Source organism: Notothenia coriiceps, unplaced genomic scaffold, assembly GCF_000735185.1.
Source record: "Notothenia coriiceps isolate Sejong01 unplaced genomic scaffold, NC01 NC01_scaffold00035484, whole genome shotgun sequence".
Lineage (NCBI taxonomy): Eukaryota > Metazoa > Chordata > Actinopteri > Perciformes > Nototheniidae > Notothenia > Notothenia coriiceps.
Window position 1 is genome coordinate 130,849 of NW_011368185.1, and position 20,304 is coordinate 151,152.

General features: G+C 39.2%; 2 protein-coding genes across 3 annotated transcripts in view; both read right to left on the minus strand.

Moving 5' to 3' along the window:
• Nucleotides 1–419: 419 nt before the first annotated feature.
• sinhcafl (SIN3-HDAC complex associated factor, like) lies at nucleotides 420–4,341 on the minus strand. Its single transcript, XM_010791488.1, has 6 exons — nucleotides 4,243–4,341; nucleotides 3,028–3,186; nucleotides 2,797–2,896; nucleotides 2,586–2,700; nucleotides 1,829–1,982; nucleotides 420–1,710 (listed from the first exon to the last, which is right to left on the minus strand). Exons 2-6 carry the CDS (start codon nucleotides 3,153–3,155, stop codon nucleotides 1,536–1,538), a joined length of 672 nt encoding a protein of 223 aa, XP_010789790.1. The 5' UTR covers nucleotides 3,156–3,186; nucleotides 4,243–4,341; the 3' UTR covers nucleotides 420–1,535.
• Nucleotides 4,342–5,046: 705 nt separating this feature from the next.
• dennd5a (DENN/MADD domain containing 5A) overlaps nucleotides 5,047–20,304 on the minus strand; it is a 31,729-nt gene continuing 16,471 nt past the window's right edge. For both annotated transcript variants that reach the window (XM_010791491.1, XM_010791489.1), the window contains 17 exons: nucleotides 19,632–19,847; nucleotides 19,311–19,545; nucleotides 16,482–16,632; nucleotides 15,834–15,921; nucleotides 14,685–14,816; nucleotides 14,076–14,228; nucleotides 13,885–13,963; nucleotides 13,705–13,792; nucleotides 11,240–11,368; nucleotides 10,671–10,792; nucleotides 10,435–10,580; nucleotides 9,655–9,773; nucleotides 9,394–9,575; nucleotides 8,503–8,585; nucleotides 7,831–7,954; nucleotides 7,490–7,658; nucleotides 5,047–6,562 (listed from right to left, as the gene is read on the minus strand). In XM_010791491.1, the coding sequence (XP_010789793.1) occupies nucleotides 6,379–6,562; nucleotides 7,490–7,658; nucleotides 7,831–7,954; nucleotides 8,503–8,585; nucleotides 9,394–9,575; nucleotides 9,655–9,773; nucleotides 10,435–10,580; nucleotides 10,671–10,792; nucleotides 11,240–11,368; nucleotides 13,705–13,792; nucleotides 13,885–13,963; nucleotides 14,076–14,228; nucleotides 14,685–14,816; nucleotides 15,834–15,921; nucleotides 16,482–16,632; nucleotides 19,311–19,545; nucleotides 19,632–19,847 (2,400 nt within the window). In that variant the 3' untranslated portion in view covers nucleotides 5,047–6,378. The remainder of the gene's footprint in view (nucleotides 6,563–7,489; nucleotides 7,659–7,830; nucleotides 7,955–8,502; nucleotides 8,586–9,393; nucleotides 9,576–9,654; nucleotides 9,774–10,434; nucleotides 10,581–10,670; nucleotides 10,793–11,239; nucleotides 11,369–13,704; nucleotides 13,793–13,884; nucleotides 13,964–14,075; nucleotides 14,229–14,684; nucleotides 14,817–15,833; nucleotides 15,922–16,481; nucleotides 16,633–19,310; nucleotides 19,546–19,631; nucleotides 19,848–20,304) is intronic.

The window sequence follows — 20,304 nt, forward strand, 5'->3', positions numbered from 1 at the left end:
TTGGTATTGCTTACATTAATGCAAAAAAGCTAACTGAAACCGTGTCTTTACAGTATGATATTCAGACAGTACGCACAATGGCTTAAACTGTGCAATTAACTGAGCATTATTTTTTACATGACATACAAAAGAAATATCTTGAGACAATTGTGAATTTTGATTAGAAAAATGTTAAATATTGCTAAATTAATGGATACTGTTCACAAGTCAATTTGGTTGAATAAGGATCTATCACTTGATACTGTAATAGCAGGTGTGATAGACCGCCCCAGAGCACTTCTCACATTCAAAATGTCTGCATAGTTTGAACTTTGACAATTGCTTCTGAAGATAAATACATGGCAATCACATTTTCTCTAACAAACAAAAGGTTCAGTTTCTGACCGTTGCATGCCATTAGAAATCAAACAAAAAAAGGATTATTGCAGCTCCCTGATGCTGCGATTAAATATACTGTTCCCTGCAGTTTACACATAATTCTGAAGAGCATAGGCTACAGCTTTGAAAAAACCTTTACAGAAATATGTCTGACAAAATGAGATGGGATGAGATCAAGCCCAATATCTGGTTAAGTGTAAAAGTACTTGTTTTCAGCACCTTTCAGACTAACAAACACCATTTTTTTTCTCTCAAGGAAGTAGTGATTTGCTATTCCTGTAGTTGAAAAAAAGTGTGGTTGTACCAGAAGCCAAAATACTGTGTATTTACAAAATCCATTTGTTTTACAACATGCATTTTCATTTCATTGGAGGCTTTACAAAAGAAATAAATAAATTACTTTCGTCATTTCAAAGGGCGGAGGAATGTACTGCATGCATGATCTAACCACATCTATCCAGCAATTGATGAAAAATCAAAACGGAGTGTTTAAAACTTGTAGCATGCTCAAGATGTGACAATGTCAAAATGTTCTTATCTATACACAGACATTAAAAGCTCATTAAATTCATAGAGGACTGTTGTAATCATTATCCCTGGGCTACCAAACCGTTTATCTGTGCACTAACAATTCTACAGACTCACACATTCGCCCATATGGAACAAACGGATAAAACAAAACGTTGTAGCAACATGTTGAAGAGCCACTTCAACATAGACAAAAAAGCTGGTATTAGAATAGCTGGTGGCTTTCATACACACACTGACAATCAGACAAATTATGAAAAATAATAAAACAGTCTTGATATGTATGAAAAGTTGACAAAGTATTTACAAAACATTGATCACTTAATACAAAATATCCCAAAACAATTTGAATCAAAAATGGAGCCTTGACACAATTTGCTTCCGCAGCCTATAAATAACACTAATGCCCGTGTACGTTTTTTTTTTGCTTTTTGCTTTCTATAAAAAAGAAAAGAAATCAACTCTATACAAAAGTTAAAAAATACCCATATAAAAAAGGAACAATACATAGAAAAGAAATATCTAAATAACTAATCTAGTTGGGAGAGTGGAAATTAGGAGGTCTGCCACTGGAGACAAATCCAGGAGGATGCCATGGATACCCCGACAGGGGGATTCAACAAAAGCAATCACCAGGTTTCTTTGATGACTTCTGGCAGTTGTGGAGGAAGTGTGTCTGGAAGGTGTGCAGCCACTTGCGTGGATGCCAGTTTTTTGGAACTGCAGCAGGGTTTGAAGAGACGAGGATCAATTATCACCTCTCCAAACCGCCCCTTGTAGACAATCCCACAGCACACCTTTTGCCTAAAACATGGGGAAGGGAATGACTTTTAGTTATGGATGATATTCAAAGGGTGCAAAATCGCTTAAAACATTTGTCCTGTTACTTTGTGAAACTCAAATCGGATTAATGAGTGCGCACCTTTTCCAGTAGGAACGGTCCAGAAAAGAGAAGCTGGACGTAGAGGGGCGTCTCTGTTTGGACTCGATGTCTGATCCGTCATCTGATAGGTTGCTGTAACTGGGGGACTGGGCAGGAGACACACTGGAGGTGGTGCTGAGTGCATCTGAGTCAGCTAGGGAAATAAAATAAATGCTTTTTAGAAATTTAGGAGATTTTTTCCTAACACAATTGTTTCTAAAAAAAATAAATCAGAAAATAGTAAAATCCCCAAACAAATTCCTTAAACCCATGTAAAGACATCTTAACCGCTTGTTTTGTCTGACAACAGTCCAATACCCAAACAAGGTTGGTTAAAAATGGTAGAATAATAAACTGCCGTTGGCATCTAACGAGATCACATCGAAAAGGCAGAATCTGTATGTTTTCTTTAATTAATCAATCATTTATTCACCCCTTTTAACTGGCTATTGGTTTCCGCCTAGATGAAAACCAAAAAATATCAGTTAGTCACCAAACCCAAAGATCCACAAGATGCTGCTAAAGCAGTGATTTTTGGCCCAGCTAAACAGACATCCATAACACACCCAAGGTTTACATAGAGTGAGATTGCATGCATTGTGTCATTTTGATATAGCACAATTTTTTTCGTTGAACATGCCCTTGTATTTTTGTCAACAAATATTCCATATCTGGCGAGTTTCAAATCTATTTATATCACCCAAAAGAATCTCACAACACATGCATGTTATAAGCTAATATATTTAAAACAACTTACTTAGTCTCTTTAACTTGTGGAGCTTCTTTAGCTTGCTTTTCTTCTTCCCATCACTGTTCTTGATCTTCTTGGGTTTGGTCATCTTGAAGCCTGGTCCAGCTCTTGCATCCACCACCTGAGCCAGGTCAGGTGAAACATCAGGTCAATATAAAGCCTTCTTGTGACAGTCGGACACATTTGATTCTCATTACTCTTAGCAGACGAGACTTACATGATTCCAGTTTTTCTTGGAGCCATTTGGTAACTTCTTCCACCTCTTCACCAGCAACACACAGGCATTGCAAATGTCTCCAACACGATCTTCTGACAGCCTTTAAAAAAAGTAATAAAGTGGTATTGCTTAAAACTTGTCACCCAAATTCCTATTTTATTAATGTACACAATGAAAGGGAAAACAGGATGACACAATACAACCAAACATTGAATGAATGAGAGCTTTTACCCAAAACAGAGCTCGAATGTCTCTTCATATCGACTGCTGTCTGTGAAGCGTGAGCTGGAGGACTTGGTCTTGCAGATGCAACAGCCTTCGTTACTCCGGTAGATCTTTGACTTGTGAAAGCCAAACATATTACGTTTGTTGGTTGGTTATGGCAGTAATCTGGAAAAGTAAACCAGAACGATCGTTAAATCTCTTTGTAATATCACCGTGGGTGCAGTCAGTTGTGCTTTCTACTACCGAGAAGGGGGCGGTCCCTACACATACAGATAAACAAAACCACTCTTAACGCATCATTTTTTAACACAAATATTGTATGAAACTCACATTTGAGGTAGCAGTATGTTGTATTTGAGGTTCATTGACAACTGAACTAGCGTTTTGCTAAAGAAAAACGTCGAACTATTTTATGGAATTCAAAGCAAAGTAGCGGGAACACCAAAACAACAAAAAATACAACACTAACATTTCATAAACGCTTAAAACTTACTAAGTTGTGTTGAATTAAAAAAACGTAAGTACCAATCGTGTTACATTTGGTGCGGTAGCAACGGATGCAGGCTCCCAAACGTTACACACATTCACACCACACGGTAAGCGTTCCACACCCACAACATAGCGCTTTACTACGGTAACTGGTTCTTATGTTACTTTTCGGAACAACAGCCAGTACATTGGAAATGTTGATTATTTATCATTCTCAAAACAATTAAAATGGTTGGTCTAACATACTGCTCAGTTGAGGATTTGTTTGTACGGGAAACTCGAAACAAAAAGCGGGCAGCAGCAGCGCTTTCTGAAGTGAAGAAACAAAAAGCTACCGGGGCTGAAATATGTGTAACACGCCGTGTCCGAATAACACACAATCCCCAACTTAGTGCAATTCGTGTATGTTGTCGGGATTATAATAAAATACAGATAAGTTACAATGAATACATCATTCCCTTTAAATTCAAACTTTTGCCCGCTAGAGCGGCAGATACGGTTCATTGTTGTTAGCTGTTAGCATGCTAGCTAGCCGACGTAGCTACCATTACCACGCCACGCTCTCGTTCACTTCCATGTTATCCCATTGTCGGTTAGTCTTTACACATTTAGCTGCACACGCTCACGTCAAGCTACGACCACACCACCATACCATCAGTCTCTTCGCATATAAAAAACCAGCAAAATACTACAAATATCATTCCTTTACAAGAGAAATAAAATTGCACTTACTGAACAAAAACTTTGAATCTTCGCCGTATTCTTGGAACGCACTGCGCATGCTCTTACTACAACTGCATACAGCTGTCTATTAGAATATCATTAGCATGAATGAAAGGGCCGGGTGTACAATGACCATATAAGGAGTGCAGCCGTTGGGTTTGAACCTGGGTTTAACCAATCGCTGCTGTCCTCGGTACTCTTCACACGATATGAATGACGGGAAGCGTAGTAAATGAGCGGGAGATCTTTGTGCCGTCACAGTTGTTAGCTGCTTTCCCTTAAACTCAAAATCCCATAAACCCCCTGGTTGAAGGCTTTAAAGAAGCACAGCTATATGACATGGCGCGAACGAGTTTGTTTACATGTTCTCAGCTGAGAAAGCGCATTCAACAGCGTTTATACGGTTAAATCGGTGTGTTACTTTTCAACTGAATTATTTGACACAAAAGTGACTATAATTAGATTGGCACTAGTTAGTTTTTTTATTTTATGGGATATTTTGCTTTTGAAGACAAACTTTAGAGAACATTTGATTTAGGGTTCACATTAGAACTTAGTTATTATAATTATTTGATGACTTGTTTGTTCAAATAAATCGAAGAAAAAGATTACAAAATCATCATTGTTTTGAAGCTTCACATATCAATTTAGCTTGTTTTGTCCAATGGTTTTATCCAAACAATTTAGTATATTTTATTTACAGTCGGCATGTGCATTTTTTGAACCACTTTTTTTTCAGATGAGAAGGCACATGTAGAACTTAAATCTATTCATGAAAAACTGGTTGACTCTTATACAATTTAATCCACTTGAATGCATTAATGATGCTTTATTCTTAATATATTTTTACACTGTACACTGTTGCTCACTTAGTAAACACTACATTACACAGCTATTTCAATAAATGTACAACAGTATTGGAAAACAAAAATATATATCTCCCAAGATGCTCATGTGTGGGTCGTACACAGACGAGTACAACACAGTTATTCCAGACATTGTTGGCACAGAAAATAAGTCCTTCACATATTAAATCTCTTGTTCTGCACAGTTCAAAGTATGTAACGGAGAAGGGCCCGTTAACACGTCAAGACACCCCGGTATGGAGTTTGTAGGAGGGTTGAATTTTCTGTTGTGGATATTGCATAGCAAGAAACCATGATGACAAAATCAGGAGCGGGAAGGAGCTGTCCTTTTTCCTCCTCACATGTGAAGCAGGAGATCATCCTTCATCACGAAGAGTGGACAGAGATCACGACACTGTTTTTATTCAGAGAACAGGGCAGACGTAGTGTGAGAGCTGGGATGATGATGGAGGAAAGGGTTGAAGGTATTTACATGAAGGCTTTCATTGTGATCAACTTTGCACAGAAAAATGGTTCAAGCGTGTCTTCGAGGACTTGTTTTACAAACACAAAAAGCCAAAAGACTTGGGGTACTTTCCTCATCCAGCTGAATACACTGGTCATCACTGGATGCAGGGTTAATCCACACAGTCTTTTTATCATGCAAAAAGGATGATTTTCTCTGCTATAGGTATTCCATGTTAAACATCTGCACACTAGTACATTTCTCAAGGAAAGCCCAAATGTAACAGCCTTTTTGTTTACATGTAGATAAATCATTTTCTACACTACAAACCCCCTGTCAAACACATACTTACTTATAAAGCATACTTCTACATCATTTGCTTTAAGCTCTGTGTTATGACATTTGAATCTGAGTTGACAACAGGGCAAGCAACTTCACTGATTTAACAAAATAATACTTTTATTCTCTGAAAATATATTAACAGTTTTGATCGTTGCTTTCCTTCAAATATTTCCATTGTCAGCAGTTCACGATAAAAATGAAAATATTTTGCTTTCAGTAAAACATTATAGCACAAGTAGGTCATTGTCAATAATGTGAAAAGGATGGTTCATAATAGAAAACATATTTTTAACATCTAATGGCCACATCATCAAGGATAAAAATGACAACATATCTTGAAAGGCTCATTGCACTTAATATATGGCAAATGTAACAGTAGCTTTAATATAAGCCAGAAAATGTCTTTTGTTCAAGTCTTTTCCTGCATAAAAAAGGTTCAGTTACTCTTTTTAGTGGTCCCCAGTGATCGTCCTGGTGGGGAGTTGGTTTGTTTTAGATACCAACACCTTTGACAAGTGAAGCCTCCAGGGTGATGTTGAACTCCTGCAGAGTCTGTAGTACTCTAATGAGAGAGTTTACCAACGAGAGGTCCTTCATCAGAGCGGTGTCTTCATACATCTGAGCCGTGATTGGACAGTCTGCGAGCAGAGCGATCCAATGATGCAGCAAGTGATCCCTGAGAGAAGAAGACGTGTGTGGATTCAACATAACAGAAAAACACTGGAGACTTCCAACATGTATTGCCTGTTGCAACTTTTCAATATATAACAATTTAGAACTATGAGAGTGTTAATATCATATTATCATTATATCATAAAGCTAATATCAATGTGAAGAATATTCATCTGTATTTAAAAATGTCTTTAAAAGGCCTGTTGAAATATATGGTGCTGCAATAAACGATTATTTTCATGATGGTTGAATCCTTTTCTTCAAATTACCTTCTGTTGTATTACCAACATTCCAAAACAATTGTATTAAGCAGAGGATTGTCAAGTATTATCGACTTAAAAGATGAAAATAACTCATCTCGTATCTAAATGGTTGGCCATACATTTTTTCACTATTGAATATTGATTAAGAAATTGCTGCAGTACAACTATTTTGAACAGAGGGGTCATATATAGAAACATGGTAAAAGCACTGCATCACTACACCTACAATACACAGAACCATCTTCAACACAGGAAGATCTTAAGAAAAACAATTAAATATCTAGAATCATTTAAAGGAGAAATACTTTTTGTTTGACTCCTTGCCCGTCAGGATGATGTGTCACATACGGAGCGAAGCATGCACATCACTTAGGGGTTCAGTGATGTAACCAAAGACATTTCAGCAAGACAGATTGATTAGTGTCTTTGAAGCTGAAGCTTGATTTATGGTTGCGCATTAAGGGGTTACGATGCTGACGTGTCTATAATCACCATTAATACCTGCTACCCAAACACCCCAAAGTCTTTAGTATTCTCAGGAGGGGAACTCTGGAGCCTTAGTATTGGGTTTAGTATGCAGGTTTCAACGCATCTATCCTGAAGACTAAACTTCCTTTAACAATATAAAAAAAAATCCACTTGATCTAAATATGAGTCTGTGGACATACCTTGCCCCCAGACAGACGAGCATCTGGAACTTCCCGTCCTTGCCGATGTTTCTGGAGGTGTTGTTGATGGCGCGCATGAAGCGGCTGAAGTGACGCACTCGGGTTTGCCAGTTTTCATCTGGTGTCGCCTCCCGCTGCTCCGCACTTTCAAAGTACACTTGTGACTTTTCTGTTAAAGTACAGAAACTTCAGTTTAAATGACAAATCAGTTTCTATAGTGATACTTAAATGTTAAGAAATCTAAACAATGTTTGATAACACAAAAATTTAGGTTTTGGAAGGAATATCACATTATGGCTTAAGTAATATACTGTAAGTGAGTAATGACATTAAGTCTTTACCTAAGAGGTCCCAGATGAAAATGTTCTTAAAGAGTCGGGGGGATTTAAAACCATGTTGAAAAACTTGCTCCAGAGCCCAGACGAGGCCGTACTCCCCGCAGAGGAGAAGGGTCAGACTGCCTCTCTGTGGAGAGAAAGAACAAAAGTCAGAACTGATAATAATGTGGTGTTTTCTGATAAATATGACAACTAGACTCAATATTTGATGGCTTCTTCGATCCAGTTATGTTCACTAAAATCAAATCTCTCTTCAATATTCTGTAAATAGGTGGAGTAAAGAAGAGTGAGGGGGATTTCCCTGTAAGAATACTTTGTACCTTGCCTTCACAATGAATAAATAGTAAAAACTATAATCAGCAGTCACAATTGGTATCCTCTGAATTATAATAATCATCCTTTGTGCCTTAATATGTAGTAATTATCATGGTTAGTGTGATTATCAGTGCCCTCATGACAGAAACAAATATTTGTATGCCTTTAAGAAAAGGGATCAAGTAAAATGTCTTCTTTCTGAAACCAGTCTTCTTTAATATGTTTCAACAATGTGAACCCTCCACGTAGCCCACACTAACAGAGGGGCTTTGGAACCACCAGAGCATTAAGCAGCTTTTCATCATTTGTGATGAATAATAGAACTACATGTTGGGGCCCGTCTAGACTTGCGTCTCTCACCTCCTTCTCCGGCTTGTGGAAGTGTTTCACAATCCCATTGATGGCCTCTCCCACTCCCTCCTGGATCTGACCTGTGTTTAACTCTGGATAAGAAGAAAAAAGGCAAACAAAAATGCTGTGAGACAATATTGGCACACAAAGGGACATTTTCAAATACATTTGTCATTGTGAAGGCATTAAAGGTCCCCCCGATCATACAAAATGCACTTTTTGATGTCTTTTATACATAGATATGTGTCCCTGGTGTGTCAGTAGACTCACAAAGTGTCCGAAAATACAACCCTCTCTCTTTTCCTCCTTACCCACATCTCTAAAAACGGGGGTACAACGGAGCTGATCCAGATTTGCGTCCGATATGACGTAATATCGAAAATGTGGGCTGGCCACCTACGGCCCTATCAGAAACGTCGCTATCAGAAACAATGCGTGTTTTGGAAGTAATATGGTCCGTGTTTACATTAGCAAGCACCGCTAACACTCAGAGCTAACGCTGTACTGGAGAGAGTATGTGTAAAGAAGCAGGATATAACAATACTTTTAATAAAGCTACGGACCCGTATTCAGCACTTCTCTAACAGGGCTGAAATAGAGGGGTATAAGGGCATGACTAGAATTGGTGATCCGTTTGGTATTTTGAGCAAAACACTTCATAGATATGTTTTTTTTATATATCTGAGACCTATAATATATGCCTAAGCATAGTTTATTAGGAGACCTTTAAGAACAAGGTTGCAAGCATTAGTGAGAAGGGGGCAGACGGTGGTCCAATTCTTTAAGATAACAATTGAATCTCAACTTGGATAGATACACATCAACTAGAATATAACAAAAAGTCCTTAAACACTTATTATCTAGCAGTTCATTTTATGGTTGTGAAGTTGAGTGACTTACTTGGTTTGCTGTTTGGCGAGATGGTGACAAACCTCCTCATCATCCCAGGGGACTGCTGCATTGGGGGGGTGCGGCACATCCTCTCATCATTCTCTGAGCTGGGGGTCATCAGCTCTCCCACCAGGATCCTCTCCAGACTGCCGTCATCCACACCCTTCCCCAACCAGCGGCCACACGGGAACCTGCACAGCAAACATCAACTTTAAGAACTGCGCAGCCAAGACAATATCACAGTAGATGAAGCTGAAAAGACGCTCTTACTTGTAAGTGTGCCCCGTTATTTCGTTGCGGACAACAACACACTCCACGAGCCACTTAGCATAGAGCCCCGAGTTGTCGTGACCCATCTGCACCGTGGTGAGCTTCCCCAGGTTCTGACACTAAGAGAGAAAAGCATGGTGATGTCAAAAAAAGACCTCAACTCATATTGTTAATTTAAGAATAACTCCTGTGTTTAAACATTGGTCTTATTTTCATAGCTTTGGTCATCATTTTGATCACTTATTTGATATAATATAAAGTTAGATGATCATACAGGTTTTTTATCACAAGACAACAACCTATTTTGATGCCTCGTTTCAAGCCTGGCGACCACTTTTATATATACAGTCTATGGCGACCATTCAGCCCTGGGTCTAATTCCAACACTGACCTGACATTATTCTGTGCAATGAAGTGTTAATGCTGACATTTCAGCTCTGCTCAGTTTCAGTTTTACTTTCAAACTATTACTACACGCTGCAGTTTAATTGCGCCATAATAAAGTGGGCCTGGCCTACCAAGGCCTAACTATACCGTACTAAGCCGTGCGAGGCCCTGCAGTGAAAATGCGCCAGATGTGGTTTAGATATCAGGCTCGACAGCCGGCTTGTTTAAAACCTGTCTGCTCTTTTAAGCACTTGTATGTATCGTAGTAATATCCACATGTTTTCTGATGGTACTATTTACTGTAGTTCCTACACTGTTTGAATGTACATCAACATTTATGAATTAAAAAGCTAAATAAAGACTTAAGTTTTAATAATGTGGAATTTCACCAACCTCAAAAGTGATCTCCAGAGTGTTTCTGGGGACCTGCAGGACTCCGGTCTCTGCAAGCTCACCAGCAACACAAACCCAGGGGTTGGCCGTGAACATGGAGCCCCCCAGCTTCTTACTGGAAACCACCACCACGTGGTAGGGGATCACTGGGAGACAGAGCAGAGAATTGTCATGAGTAAAACAGGTAGTTTATTGACAGAGTTGAAGGGCTGTTTGGTATTCAAAATACAACTCACTGATGGTCGTAAAGACGTTGGTGAAACAAAAGTAATCCACAGCGTTAAAGGACAGGAGGTGGTAGAGAAACTGCTCCTTCTCGTCATCACAGCGGAGGAAGGCGTATCGCTTGTACAGTTTTCTAAAGGAAGAAAAGTGTAAAAGTAGAAATTAATACTTGGACTCGCAAATTAAAACATCTTATTTATTTCTTAAATAGTTACATTGCCCAACAGAACACCAACAATGTCAGCATGACCTGATGATGACAGAACTACATTTTGGAAAACAAAATGAAAAGTGTCATGCAAGGTCACAAAGGCAGACAGAAATCCTCCTGACCCACTTTACCCCTCACCCAGATATCAATTATGAAGAAAGTTGTTAATTATTGATGTGGCGGTGAACTACGGTGTTATGCTTTGCAATTTCAAAAGAGTAATGTATTATAAATGGGTGGATAACACATCATTTTCATTTCATATGAGACAGGCAATCCTCCACAAACACAGAAACAAGGTCATGATGAGAACATTTAGGAGGCCAGAAGCGATCTTTAGAGTTTAAGCTTCACTTTTGTTTTGCTCACTTTGTAAGCTCGTGCTCTGAGAGCAGCTGCTTCAGGTGTCTGGAGAGCAGCTTCTTCTCCATGGAGAGGCGAACCCAGGCTCTGGCCTTGCCCACGTCTGTCTTTATCTCACTGATGTTCTGAATGTGTCTGCAAATAAAATTACAGATTGAGCGGATAGACATTACACATAAAAACAAGTGAAAAGTGTCTTTACTCATCTATAAATACATTTATAAATTGCACTGCACCATTCTGTGGTGTTATGAAATGATAGCCTTTATTGTCCCAAAGTAAAAGCCAGAAAATAGCTTGTTTTTGTCCGAACAACATGACAAAACACAAAGATATTCCATTTTATTGACAAAAAGCAGCATATCCTCGGTATTGAAAAGCTGCAACCAGTGGAATTTTGGTAGATAATTGATAATCAAACAAATAGTTTCGGTACTACATCGTGTGCAGTAAGTTGAGGCAGCCTTCTTGGGTTGTTTACCAAAGGTTTCGAACAAACTCTGATTACAAATTTAACAAGTTGTAGATAGTTTAAAACTTAATGATTTAGATTTGAATTAATCTATTTACATCATTGATATTATTTGATATTTTAAAATTGTGTTTTTTATATCTTTTTTGTAATACCTGTGTTCATTTCAATACAGTGATATGGATCTGTTCTTTCTTGCAGAGCTTTATGAGCAGCATATAAATAAATATCATTTTTGTTTTTACTATTGGAAATTATATAAGAAATAATTTGGACTATTTTGGAAGATATAACATGTCTCCATATTTAAATATCTAAATGATCTTTCTGAATCTGTATACCCCCAACATTACCCGCCCAGAGTCTAACACACATGGTTAGACTGTCGTGGCATTTGTGAGCCAGACGTGGTGTCGTGTCGTCGCTCCGAGCCCCCGTCGGGCCTCTGATGTCCAGACACATTCCCTTCCACTCCACCTGTGCCAGAAGCTGCTTCTGCTAAGAGCTCTTCCCTCCCCCTCCCTGTCTTCAGCTTCACACCAAGTAACCCAGTTTCCTTCAGTCGTTGTCTCCATGGCAACAGAGGAAAACATCGACTATTGGCACTATTGTTGCTACCTGTTAGAAAACACAGGGTAGGAGTGTTGCCCTTACTTCTAAAGAGGTTAAAAACAAGGTTAAACATTTGAGAAATTATATACTGGTATATATAATAACTCACTTGTTTTGTAAAATATTTCAAAGACATTATGATCAATTATTAAAGCTCATTAAGGGAGGCTGCTGGTTGCCTCTGTGACAGAGAGTGTGTCTACGGTCATGGTGTCAGACGTTGAGTGTGGAGGAGGGTCTGCAGAGTAGAGATGAGTGCTTGTGCCCTGAGCTGACCCCTCCTCCCTTTCTCCGTCAGACTTGCGGGCGGGGGCTCTGGTAATTAGGCTGGAAGTAACGTGCAGTTGAACTCTGTGCCTCCTTCTAGCAACATGAGCCCCGACTCCTCAACTCTGGCTGGGAATGGTAAATAACACGAGGACCCATGCAAACACACACAGGTCTCACAGCATGCCGGTGAACTGCGGGAGCTCTCAGGGTCACTAGAAGACGAAGTGATTTATACATATAAATATACTAGAGTTGAAGAATTGGAGCATATTGGGGCACAAGGTTGGCCTCGGGGTCTGGGGTGGTGCTGCATGTCATGTCCTCGCTCATTTACAGTGACATATATCGCTGTCTATTATCTTATAAAGGCATGAATGCCCCATCAAAATAGGGATGTTTTTTCTGTAACAGCACCATAACTATGGGAAGAAATGCCTGAGAATCTCAGCTTTCAAATTTGCTCTTAAAAATCCCTTGAATGTGTGTAGGTTGTTTATGTATTCCAATATCTGTATATTTTCTGTATAATTATGTGAAATTGTATGTGAACATTAACATGCAATTTGTTTATTTATCCTTATAGGATATCCCACTACAAACATCATAGATACCTCCTGGCAGGTGTTGGTTGACACTTTACCACAAGAGGGCATTTTCAGTCAAACTTACATTCTTCTACAGTCTATGGTTATGCCAAGCAGCTAATACAGACAATCTGCTTAGGGTTGAATATATGAAATCAAGGCAGACTTCATCTTAGTGCTGCATCTTACAATTATTTGTATTTTTGATTAATCTGCTGATTATTTTCTATATTCATCATTTGGTCCATAAAAATGTCAGGTAATAGTGAAATAAATGTCTTTTAGTGCCTTGTTTGGTCCGTCCTACAACACGATTTTCAGTTTAATATGATATAGGCCTAAAACAGAGAAAAGCTCTATAATTGATTTCATTTTTAGATGAAAAAGGACTTTAACTTCTATATTTCTTTGTTTCCTTTTGTCGATCGACTTCTTGATACAACCACTTCTATTTGCAACTCTAATCCTTCTACTTCATTCCATTATGGAGTTCCTCATCAGTTAAAATCTGAATAACCTGCAGTCCTCCTCACCTCATATCCTGGATTAGGGAAACCTTAAGTGGGGGCATGGCTGATATTCCACTGTCAGATTTGCGTCTCTCCACATCATGAATGAAACCTGGTGTGGAGAAAAGAAAAGGCCTCTGTTATTGCAATTGTGTTACTAACTGTGTGAATGAACTTTGTTTATGAGGTGATACCAGTATTTACCTGGAGGGCCCAAACAACCTGGAGTCTTCTCTTTGCTCTCCTGATAGTGCAGCAGGTGGGACCACAAGGCAGATTTCCCCTGAAAACATACACTAGTGTCATTATTTGTGCTGAGAACACGCTACATGTCCACCAGGCGTGGAGGATGAATCATGTGAGATGGTGACAGTGTGACGCAGTTCTTTCCCGACCTGTTTGACCTGCAGCCCGTGGCTCCAGATCCTCTCCAGCAGGTCGCACAGACTCGCGATCAGAGTGTTCTCCTCCACACCGGTGATGCTGACCTCTCCGTGACCCAACTCCACGGCCTCACGCCCCATCTTCTCCACCAGCATACGCTTGGTCTGCAGAGAAACACACACGTGAACTCACAAACACTAACACACATGCTGTAGCTACTCGAAGTTCTGCTGACATCAAGAACATTTTTATTTTGTGAGCTATTGTGTACTTATTTCCGACTAGTAAATGTTGATATTACTTTTTGGGCAGAAGGAAAAACATCAGAGGACTAATCTATATTTACACAAAGGTTTTGCAATGTTTTCAAGTTTTATTGATATTTCAGTGAAATAATCTGTCATTCTTTGTGATTACATTATGTTCTGCTGACTGTTGTTTACCAAGTACTGAGAGGATAAAATATAAGCCCTCAACACTCAAAAATGATTAATATTTGGAATACTAAATGCAGACATCAAAACGTTGATTATTACTCCAAATAACAAAGATTATCTGAATTGAAATAATGCACTAGAGATCACAACACACTGATCAACTGCAGCCTATCAGACACAAACCTTGTTCCTGCACTCCTTCAGCAGTCCTTCCACAAATTTCCAGTTTGTCTGAGCGATGACAGACGGGGAGAGGTTGGACAGTTTGGGCTGTCTGATGGTCGTGCCGAGGTTCCTGGCTTCCTGGATGTACTTCTAGAAAAAGACAGAGAGAGAGTTAGCTAACCACAAAATGAAACAGAGAAACACACAACCGAGAAGCCAGGATTACTTGCTGTAGGAGTTCAGTCAGTCTGTACTGTGACGGGTAATTGAGGTACATGACAATGGGTGGCTGTACTTTTATCTTTCTGTCCTGACTTTAATTGAATGTGCTGTAACACAAGTTACCACAGGAACAAAATACTGTGAACCCAGACTTTTTACATCAAATCAGTACACAATATAAGCTGGGAAAGCATTTGAGAAGTTGTGCAGGTTAACTTATATTAAACTCGACTCTCCATTTAAGATCAATCAGGGAAAATTAAATGTATATTTTCACCTATACTACCATTAATACTACTTGCATTGCCTTGTAAAGCGCTTACTAACTTTGTCAAGAAACTAAACTATTTTTAATATTATTATCATTATGCACAGTTAATGTAACACAAATATTTATTGAATCAAGTCTATTACAATTAAATGATCAAGGTATAAAACAAAATGTATTGATTATATTGTACTTTGTTGGCTTCATTACATTCTCATGACTTTTCAAAGATAACATGCTCCAGAAAGTGACACGGATTATCAGGTAAAGCTCAGCTGGTGGTGGAGAAGGAAGCAGAGGGGGTTAAAGACCACATGGGTGGAAAGTGTCATGGTGGCCCCAGTGAAGACCTCACAAACTACCAACACATACCACGTCCACAGTCACCGACTTTAGACAGGGCTTGAAGGACTGCGAGAGCCAGTAGTAGTCAAGAAACAGCAGGAGCTGCAGCTCCGGAAACAAACACTCTACATGCTGAGAGTGATGTGAGTGCAAAGAGAGGCGGAGAAAAGTGGCCAGTAGTGTGAGAGGGGGGTGGGAGGGCAGACAAAATGGTGAGAGCCAGTCAAAATAAAGCAGAAAAGGTCATGCAAAATGAAAAAAGACAATAGAGTTCAGGCACTCAATCTGAGTGAATATGAGCTGAGAGAAGAAGACACTGCGGGGACCCTCACCTCTCTCTGGTCGTTGTCTAAGTGCTCAGCGTGCTGCTTCTGTCGATCCCTCCTCCTCCACTGGGCGGGGGCACTCCTCTTGGTCCATCTGTGACACAAAACAACACATCTTTAAACATCTTTATAGAGAAACATAGAGAAACAGCCTCTAAGCTCAGATGTAATATGGAGTGCAGCTGGGCACAGGAATCCTTCCTCTGACCCTTAAGGGTGACCGTTTTGAAAACATCCAGAACGAAAGCAAGTTGTGTGAAGATGACATATTTATCCGTTTTGTCATTAGTATGTTGAGCTAAGAATATCTGAATTAAATTCAATATCAATTCAAAATCCAGAAATGTTTTAATGGACTGACAATGGCTTTTATATTTTAATGCGTTTAAGTTGGCTAACTTTGCTTCTAAAGCCTGGTTTAAACACTACGATGGTTTATTTGGTTAGTATTATTTGTATGTTGCTCCTCTTTTGTCTGGTCTCTTTTTCTTAATATAATGCATTTTAAACCAGTTTGGGTTGGGCATGTTATTTAATCATAAGATTATGGAAATAGTCAAACAAATCTAATAAACACAGATGTTAAAGGTTCATATAAAATACAATTTTAACAATTGTACAGTTTTAGTTGGAACAGTGATGTTAGATATTCACTTGTTGGTGGTGGGCCCCGTGGAGAGCACTTCAGATTGCAGTCGGGGGAAGAAGCCCTGCTCGTAGCGCCCCTGGCCGATCTTCATGTCCAGCAGATGGGGGTGCAGGGCGGTGTGGTCGATCTTTATGACTCTCATCTCGATGGCTTTTTCTGCGGAGGAGATGTATGAGCGGGGGCAGAATTCAGAAATGTTCCTTTGCATTTCGTGAATTTGGCTCAATGATCAATGCTTTAATTCTCCAGTCGCGAGAGATTAGGAGTCCTTGGCACAACATGTCTTTGATTTTTGAGAAAAAGTCAAATTATTAACAATTTACAATTCATGAGATCATCTGGTCATGAATTGTCATCTCTTCAAACAATTATTCATTTTGGATCGGTAAGTGAAGAATTTAAAGGATGATTATCAGGGAACCAAATAACAAAAATGTCTCATTGGCAGAAATAAAGTATTTTCCTCTTTTCTTGTTTCATCTTCTCATCTATCATTTGAATAAGATTGTCATATTTTCTGAAGCTCATTGTGTTGTAACTGTGACGAAAATCTGTTATTTGTCTTATTTATCAAAGACGGACAGTTCAGAAGAAAGAGAACAAGTGAGATAGAAAAATACTTTACCTCCCAAACACCCACAGAATCAAAAGAAGAATAAAAGGTTCAGAATATATTTTCTTTTTCTTTAAAGTCACCCATGAAAGCAGCTTTAGACAGTGATTTTCTGATGATTAGCAACCCACCCACACGCGCTGTGTGAACAAAAGCAGGAATAAAGAGAAAAATACAATAGACCTCAATAGATAAATAGAACATGTACAACAACTGCACAAGATGAAGGGCAAACACGTACAGAAAATAATACATTATAACCCATTCACCTACATCAGGGGTGTCAAACTCAAGGCCCGTGGGCCAAAACCGACCTCATTTTATGTGGCCCGCAAGAGCTTGCAAAGAATATAATATACAATACAATTGGTGTAATTGGTGAATATTTGCTTTCAAGTATTTGCCCTAGACTTCTGCTTTCAGACGTAAGTGTCATGAAGTGTCATGGATATTTTAACCTCGTCAATACTGTAAAGATGTACAGTGAGAGTAATCAATAATAAACTGGTGAAAGCAAACAGAGTTGTCTTAGTAGTTTCTCTATACAAGCTTGTAGGTACAGTCATGCAAAATACAAAGGTTTGCAGGAGTGGACGCAGAGGCAAAGGTGTGTGTGTGATTTATAGAGGACTGTTGCTGTGCAGAGAAGAAAAATAGATAACACTTCCTCTTGACTGTTATGAACAAGAGCCGCATTCTTCAGGTACGACCTTGGCAGGAAGCTACCGTGTGACACAACAGGTCGAGTTGACCAAACAATTTCTCAGCATAATATCATCATTTGGTTTTACCATATAAAGTAATATAAGAAAAAGCCACTACAGAAGTTATTACCAGAACTGATAATAATCCAATGAAGAGCCAATAATATAATATAATACATTATTTAATATATATTATATATTTATATAGTCTTAAAGTTACAACCGGCCCTTTGAGTGCAACCATAATTCTAATGTGGCCTGCGATGAAATTAAGTTTGACACTCCTGACCTACATGCTAAAGGTTGTCAGATGACCACCATAAAGATCAGTGCTAGTGCTTTGAATAACAGGATGTTCACCAAGCTTTGTAAAAACTGACAGGTATGCAATGCAATAAGGATCTTACAGAGGACTCTAGAGGAGAGATAAGTCGAAATAATAATAAATATATATAATATATATAATAATAAAACTCTTTTCAAGAGTGTTACGAGTTTAATTGATAGTTTGTATGACGGCAAGTCCAAAGGAAGTCTCATCTGCTATGAGTGTATGTAACATATTGCATTGCACACACTTTCAGAGGGCTGCCACCTGAGGAGATTTAAGGAAATGAGAGCAAACATTACAAAGGTGAGTCTTGTCGTTCTTAGCCAAATAGCATGAGGTCCAGGAGCGACAACATCAGCTTTTCATAACGCTTTGTTAGCAGGTTGTCTGCAAACAAGACATTAATCATCAGTTAACCAAAGAGAAAACATTTGAGGTATTTTACAGAGGTACTGTCTCTAGTTAAGAAACTATAGTTAAAGGTGACCTATCATGCAAAATGCACTTTTGTACGTCTTTTATACATGAATATGTGTCCCCGGTGTTCCAGGGAACTCACCAAGTGTCAGAAAACAAAACCCTCTCTATTTTCCTCCATACCCAAATCTCTTAAAAAGGGGCTGCAACGGATCTGATACAGACTGATCCAGATTTGAACACTTCTATGACGTCACAGACGTGGCGCTACGGCTATTGGACCAACTCCACCAATCAGGAGGAGACAGCCACGGACATTGCCGTTCGAAAGCACTGGAGACGCTGTAGTACATATGCCTGGCCTGTAGATGGTGCTGTTCTCACAGAATCAGCCCATGCAAAGACAGTGTTAAATTGAGCGAAATGAGGAATGGCTAAAATGCATGATCTGTTTGGTATTTTGAAAAATAAAAAGTATAAATATGCCTTATATAGGTATGGTCCTACACTATATTATTCAAATATAGCATGATAGGTCCACTTTAAGATATTCATTTTTAAACTAAAACCTGTGGATTTATCAGTGTAAATGGATCACAGTTCCCCTCAGGTTGGGGTCAGGTTCATTTATGTTAAAACTTGTTAATTTAAAAATAAAGATGGGTCCACAAAACTGAGGCAAAGCAATCAACTGATTTCAAAATATTTCCTATTGTTGTGAAATCCCCAATATTTCAATGACTTTAAGGCCTGATCTTTTTTTCCTTACCTGCTTTTTCAATGTTTGTGCATTTCTGGTACATGGAGGTGCGCAGAGTGGGCGTGCGGACGTTCAGCATACGAATCTTATCCACCCGGGAGTCAAACACCCTGAGCGTGTGCTCCTTGTCCTCATCGTCATGACAGAGGATCTTACTGTCGATGAAGGAGGCAAACATCTGCGTCTCCAAGAAACGTGACAGGAAGGGCAGGTAGGGCTCGGGCTGGTCAGACAGGAAGGAGGCCTGCACACAAATTAAAGGGTGAAACTTAATGTCATTTAACTGAAAATGAATACCCTAGCATCTTACTATATACTACAGCATTTTACCTTGTCAAAGTTCTGCATTTGGTCTCGGTTGGTGAACCAGGACTCCTTGTCCTGGCTCGGCTGGATGACAAACACTTCGTAGTCTGCAAACATCTGGGTGAAGCGGTTGGCGAAGACCTCGCGCACGTGGATGTTAATCTGGTGCATCTTCAGCTCCTCCTCATCACACTGGACCCGCGAGTCCTTATTACTGCTGGCGTCCTCTTTCACCTCCAGCTGATATGCGATGGCATCCATTAACAGACAGGGAAAATACCAAAATAAGGAAAGGAGGGTAAACAGGAAATTGAGTGTGAGAAAGTAGTCAGAAGATGTTATCTTATCTGACTGTTACCACAAGCTACTGATTAAGCAGCAGGGTTATGGGAAAGGAAGACGTCTGTAATCTAAAGTAAACTAAAAACAAGTTTTGTTTTTAGCATGTCAGTGGGTCAGCTGGACAGAGGCCAGCACTAGGGGGCTACAATAACACCAACACTGGATTTACACTCATTGTGTGAAATAACGTTGACTGATGACAAATAATTATTTCAATCACTGCTTTGTTTATTTAATTCAAACTTAGCAGTGACTTTAGATACGAATATTTCTAAATGGGTCCGACCTCAAGGCTGAGAAGCTACACACAGACGAGGAGCTAATCCGTTCATGGAAAGCTAATGCTGGCCACTGG

Coding starts and splice junctions, on each gene's coding strand:
- sinhcafl (XM_010791488.1), bottom strand. CDS start 3,155: ATGTTTGGCTTTCACAAGTCAAAGATCTACCGGAGTAACGAAGGCTGT. Junction 2,897..3,027: donor ACATTCGAGCTCTGTTTTGG/GTAAAAGCTCTC, acceptor CTTTTTTTAAAG/GCTGTCAGAAGATCGTGTTG. Junction 1,711..1,828: donor GACCGTTCCTACTGGAAAAG/GTGCGCACTCAT, acceptor CCCATGTTTTAG/GCAAAAGGTGTGCTGTGGGA.